The 6,000-nt window shown below is 40.4% G+C and overlaps 1 protein-coding gene across 2 annotated transcripts in view; it reads right to left on the reverse strand.

Annotated features, from left to right (window-relative positions):
• Positions 1-4,992, reverse strand: part of pax5 (paired box 5) — a 56,689-nt gene extending 51,697 nt beyond the window's left edge. For both annotated transcript variants that reach the window (XM_054780060.1, XM_054780059.1), the window contains exon 1: positions 4,197-4,992. In XM_054780060.1, the coding sequence (XP_054636035.1) occupies positions 4,197-4,239 (43 nt within the window). In that variant the 5' untranslated portion in view covers positions 4,240-4,992. The remainder of the gene's footprint in view (positions 1-4,196) is intronic.
• Between the last annotated feature and the right edge of the window lie 1,008 nt (positions 4,993-6,000).

Consider the following 6,000-nt stretch of genomic DNA (forward strand, 5'->3'; position numbering starts at 1 on the left):
TTATTTAGTAGTCACACTCAATAAAAAAATACACGAACAGTGAGTCACCAACGCGTAAGGTGCTTTGTTTGGGCATCAAATGCAGCCCAAACAAATACATTACAGTGCAAATGGACTAGTTTGTTATGCGTAATATTGTACAAAAACCAAGACACTGCACGAAAACCGAGGCAAAATATTGTTGAAAATTTTTGTCGAAAAAAAGAATCATACAAAAACTGCAGCATTCCAAAACTGGAGGTTTGACTGTACGTCATCTGTGTTAAGAAATCCCAAATGTACTGTACTGAGAAGAACCATGCCGCTCCTTTAGCACACATTACACGCCAGTCAGATTCCCTGTTAGGTTTAATTTGGTCAGTCCAAAAAGCTCTTTCTACATTTCACTCACATTCCTCCAACCTCTGAAGTCAACTTCCCCTGAGATCTTATAAAACCAAATACCTCTAAAGTTTGCGTCGGAGTAGCTCACTCACTTCAGCAAGCATCAAGGGATCGACTTTGCACATGTTTAGCTTTTTCTTTGGTTTCTCTTTTTCTGAGATACTTATTCTAAAAGATGAGACGAGCCCCAACAAGGAGTGTTAAAAATCTGAGAAGAATCATACAGTACACTGAAAGTGAAAGTAGAGTATTATGTTGCTCTTGCAACTTACAGTGCTTGACTTGTTTTTAGGCTATCAACTTTGCAAAACACATTAAAAAGGCACATGTGACTCGCTTTTGCATGACTTGTCCGTTTGTCGTCATTACAGTCCAGTGTTGTTTTGTATTTACATAGTAATTTCAGCCATTAACTTATTTTGACGCTTGTATAACATTGCTTTAAAATGCATGTATGTGTAAAAAAAAAAAAAAAGGTTTTATGATACTACAGGTTGACTTGGAACGGTTTCTAGAAATTTCCTACGGGCAAAATTGTCATGAAATGTGAACTCAACTGGGATGTGTTCATCTTTAGAGGCTCCACTGTATTGCAAACTTCTCCTCTCATCATGATTTCTTCTTCCATAGAATCCCACTTTGCTGCATCCTGCGGTGTGTGCATAGAAGCTGTCCCCCTTCACCACTCCTCTCCTTGTCTGTTAGATAAGAAGGAAAGGAAATGGTTCTTTTCACCCTTCCTATCTGGGTCTGGGCCATGAAATACCTTGCTTTGTACAGAAATGGTGAGGAATGACTTGTGGATAACTATTTATTCACTTATCTATGTATTTACTGTGGGCATTAGACTATTCTTGGAGGAGAGCTGTGAGGATTATGTGTTCAAATTGTATTTCTCTGGCATACGTATACTGATAGGGATGATTAGAAAAACAGTACAGCACTAGATGACTGACTACTGTAGCAAAATGCAGAAGAAGTGATATATGTGCTGGGTTTATGGGTAAATGTCATGTTTTGTTTTTTTTTAAATATATTCTAAATTACCCCGAGTGTAAATTATAATCTGCAAGTGTTTGGACGTGCATGTAAAAAATGTAGGTGCCGGCGTTCCCTATACCAGCTGTGGGAATGTGGTCCAGTAATTTCAAGCTACTGACCAAACAAATTAACCACTTGCTACCAGGAATTCAATCAAGGCTGGCAGCTGGAGAGGTTTTGTTGCAAATTAGATACAAAGATTTTTGCCAAATTGGGGCTCTTGGCTTTTAAAGGTCTTCCTCTAAAAGCTTGAGCCTCGAGAGAGTGTTGGGGGGAACTTTTGGCAAGAGGAAGCAGTTTCATTTTCTATCCTGGAGAAAGAGAGTCAGAGGGGAGGACACAGCCAGCCAGTCAGCCAACCATGGGGATCAGGAGTCATTATGCATCCCTGTTGTATTTTTATTTATTTATCCTTTACAGGAGCAAACTTGAGAGCAAAGCACCTTCTTAAATGTTTGATTGATTCACAGTATCCATGGGAAAAACTACAGAGATAAAGCAGAATGTATTCAAATTCTTCCATCCAGAAAATAGGGTCCATTAAGCTTTCTGTATCCCGCTATCTGCCACATTCCTCTATGTCTCGGCCTGAAGCCCACAAAATCAAGAAAAAGAAAATGCAACAAACTGGCCCTCTTTTTAAATTATTTTTATATCTACACAAGAAATATATATAGACATTACATTTGGCTGCAGAGCTGTTTGCGAAGTTGCCTGTGAGAATACAGATTAAGTGAATTTCATTGGGCAAACAATGACGAGATCTGTCAGATGCCTGCAACCAAAGCTTTTTATAGAATGCTGTTGTTTTTTTCCATTTAACTGGGTGGGGGGGGAGGCTTGTTTACTTTTCAAAAGTGCACTTGTAAAAATATTACCATTGGGGAAAAAATAATCAAAATGAGATATGTGAAATGTATATGCATACAGTATATTGCAACATGTTTTTTTTTTTTGTAAGCCACATTTTCCTATTCTTCCAGCCAACGACAGACATGCACACTTAACATTCAACCATGCCACCATTAACAATGCAACGTTCAACTCATTATCATCACAATCACCTGGACCAGTTCCTTTTTTAAAAACAGACAAATAATGTTCAGAGCTTCTCGTCATAACGCGCTGCAAAGTCGTGCACAAATCGCAGCTGAAATTATGTCGGTGAAGGCAGAACACACGTTTTACCAATAGTGTTGAACAGAATTTAGGCACACACACACACACACACACACCATACACGCGCACTCCCAAAAGAGACTTTCCACGCGTCACACTTGATTCATTGCAACCCCTCTCTCTCTTTTGACATTTTTAGGTGTAATCGTTTTAAAGCGTCCCGCAACTTTGCTGGTACCTCCAAGCACGGCGCGGATCATTGACTTTGGGCCAACTACTGCGAGAGGAAACACGATTTGTTCTAGCTTTTGGGGTGTCTACTGCTGCTGCTGTGTGTGTGTGTGTGTGTGTGTGCGTGTGTGTGCAAGCGTGTGTGTGTCAGTCACATTATAACACGCTGTCTCTCCGGGATTCACCGCTATAGTATAAACGAATGAATGCATAATCTATTTACATGCTGGCATGCGTGTTAGGATTGCTTTGTGGGACGTTTTTAAAGTGCAAAGTCAAACATGATGTGATATTCAAATTTTTTGTCGATTGTCTTCCCGAAAGCCAGTGATTAAAAGTGATTAAATGAAGTATTTTTTAATTATATATTTATACCAGCAGTTGGCAAAAGTTCTTGAAAAATGGTGTTACAATTGTTTTAGTGGCATTCATTGGGACTTTGTTCAAATTCACAAGGAAGGGGACATTTGTGTTCAATTCTAGTATGAGTACTGACATCGAAATGCACTCATCGGTCAATTCATTAGGTACACTTGCACAATCCAAGGCGTATCGTAATTTTCACAATATTAATCACAACCATGCACCTACCTACCACTACAACCACAACAATAATATTGATAAGTGGATGCCAAACTTTTTTGCTGTCTATGACCAAAATAACTGAGGGCCTGGGGGGGACCAGCAGAATCCAGTCTTGTTCCTGTTCAAAGACTAAATCGGTCCTGGACTAAAGTGCAGCTTCACACTGTCTTACCGGGTTATGTGCAGAATCACAATGGACTTGTTACACACACACACACCCCCACCCACCCCACCACCACCACCACCACCACCTTCTCTCTCTTTTCTGACCCCACAGATCGCCCACCCACCCCCACAGGAAGAGAACAGCGTCTTTCATTTGAAAGGAAACTGAAACAACCTACTTGATGTAAGTAAGCAATTATGAACTTTAACCAAACACATTTCCGGCCTTGTTCTCACAACTAATGGATATGCCTTTTCATTCAAGGGCAACATAAGCGAGATATGAGATACATTTTCCTTTGGAACAAACAAAACTAAAATTCACCGGATTTTAAAGTGAGGTTCTCTGCAAAGAAAAAAAAAATCATGCAAATCATTTTAAAGTGTTTCTCAAGATCCATTTTTGCACAAATCCAACATCCTGCTTTTTAGGGTTTTATCATTAAAATAACGATTAGGTTAGGATTAGCACAATAAAAATGCTGATTCTAAAGATTTTTATCTCAACACTGCAACAATCTTGACTACTACAAATATGAATATAAAAAGTATATTTTTAGGCATATTCTGCGTTGCAGTTGCTCATAGAATTTGTGTAGCTGAGTAACCTCAATTTACATTCGGAGGGAATATGCAAATTGTGTAAATTAATGAATTAAAAAAAAACTTACTGTGCATAGCCGCAAACGGGTCGTGCTTACAGTGAATCTCCATGGGGGAGATGTGGGGCTGGAGGGCCCCTGGTATATAAAAAAAAATGAGCAGTCTTGGGCCAACCCCTATACTGATAGACCTCCAGTGAATGGAAAGTAGTTCCCTTTAATTAAAAAAGTCTGTTTTATATGGCTAGGTCACTTGCTAGTATGTCCAGCAAAATGTATGAAAAATTGAAGATTTGTTTTTAATTATGAGGGGGGAAATCTGAGTGATTGGCGTCCTCAATGGGACGGGACGCCACAGCAGGTCAAAAAATAAGAATGGCGCTCGTCAAAAAGATGTCCTATACCGTACACGGTTGATAAGTCCAACAAAAAGATGTGTTTAAAATGTATATTTAAAAAGGCAAATAATAGCAGCGTCCCTCCTTCAGTTCTCTCAATTAAAAAATAATAATTAGAAAATATCAACCAAAAAATGTCACAAATCCACAATTTGGTGTGTTTTCCATTGCTGGCTTGAATGTTGTCCCATCAATAAAGCGTGCAAAGGCTGCTGAGGGCTCCCATGTCCTAGTGTCATATCCACGGTGCCCGGAAGACAAGACGCAAAACACGGACACTTCTCACAACTGAACTCTGCTTTTCAAAAGGTCCTCAGCGCACTTTCCCTGGTAACCTGTCCCGTACGAGTTGTTAAATAGTTTGTTGTCTTTCTCTGGCTTTGCAAAAAAGAAGAGAGTGCGGCGTCGGTGTGTATAAAAGAAAAGAGGGTTATAAGAGAGAGCCGCTCCTGTAGCTAGTGCACCCCCGTGTTTCAGGACCTGCTCTCCTGCGGACAGCGCCCGCGCTCCCAACCCCCTGGAAGCCTGACGTCCACCAGCCGGCCAGCTGCCTGTCACTCAGCCGCTTCTCAGCCAACCACAACGCGAGACTCACAAATACGTCACCGCTAGCGTCCAACTGTAGGGGCGGAGTCCTGCGTGGCTCTGATTGGCTGAGGCGAATCCAACTGACCAATGATGGCACGCTTTTTATGATGGCCAACCAATGGGAGCGGTCGGTCACGCCCCTCCTGATGTAGCGATTCGCATACTATCTTGCGTTTAATTTCAGTCAAGTAGAAACCTCATGCTTTTATGGGTATTTGCACTCAATTTATCCATGTCAATATTAAATGGCTAATTAATTGAGTAGTACTAAAAGCGAGGCTTAGTTGCAGCAAGGTTTTAGGACATTAAATGCCTTTTTTTAATTAATAAATTAACAAAAACTTAGAACTTGACATGAAATAGCCTCTAATTGCTTTTGAGAGTCGTCTTCTTTCTGATCTCCTACACATGCGTATACATCTTTAGCTTGAGGAGGATCGAATGAAAACGCATAAAACATGCATTCCCATTCATGACCTAATTGATTGCAGATTCAAACGGGCGTCGTTTTTAATGAAGTCCAATTTGCCGGCTTCGCTCCTAACGGAAGGGGTGGGTGGGGGTTGGGGGTGGGGGGGTGTTTGTCCCACCTGATTTTAGAACCATATCTGAGTCTGGATCCTGTAATATTAACCACACAAATAGCCTTAAGCATGAGCCAAATTAGAAAAGACTTATTTCCATGCTTTCTGCTTCTAGACATCTAATCATTTTTTACGGTGTGCCTGAGACAGCACAAAGATTCATGTGACTTCCCTGAACGATAATCAGGAAGCAGGATAAAGTTTCATCTTTTAAAAGTAACCCTGTATAATAAGGAAACGCATCATATCCTGAAAAGGTAATCAGATTACATACGTATGAGTCTATGGAAGATCTCCTATTGT

The sequence above is a fragment of the Dunckerocampus dactyliophorus genome, chromosome 6, assembly GCF_027744805.1.
Source record: "Dunckerocampus dactyliophorus isolate RoL2022-P2 chromosome 6, RoL_Ddac_1.1, whole genome shotgun sequence".
NCBI classification, from domain to species: domain Eukaryota; kingdom Metazoa; phylum Chordata; class Actinopteri; order Syngnathiformes; family Syngnathidae; genus Dunckerocampus; species Dunckerocampus dactyliophorus.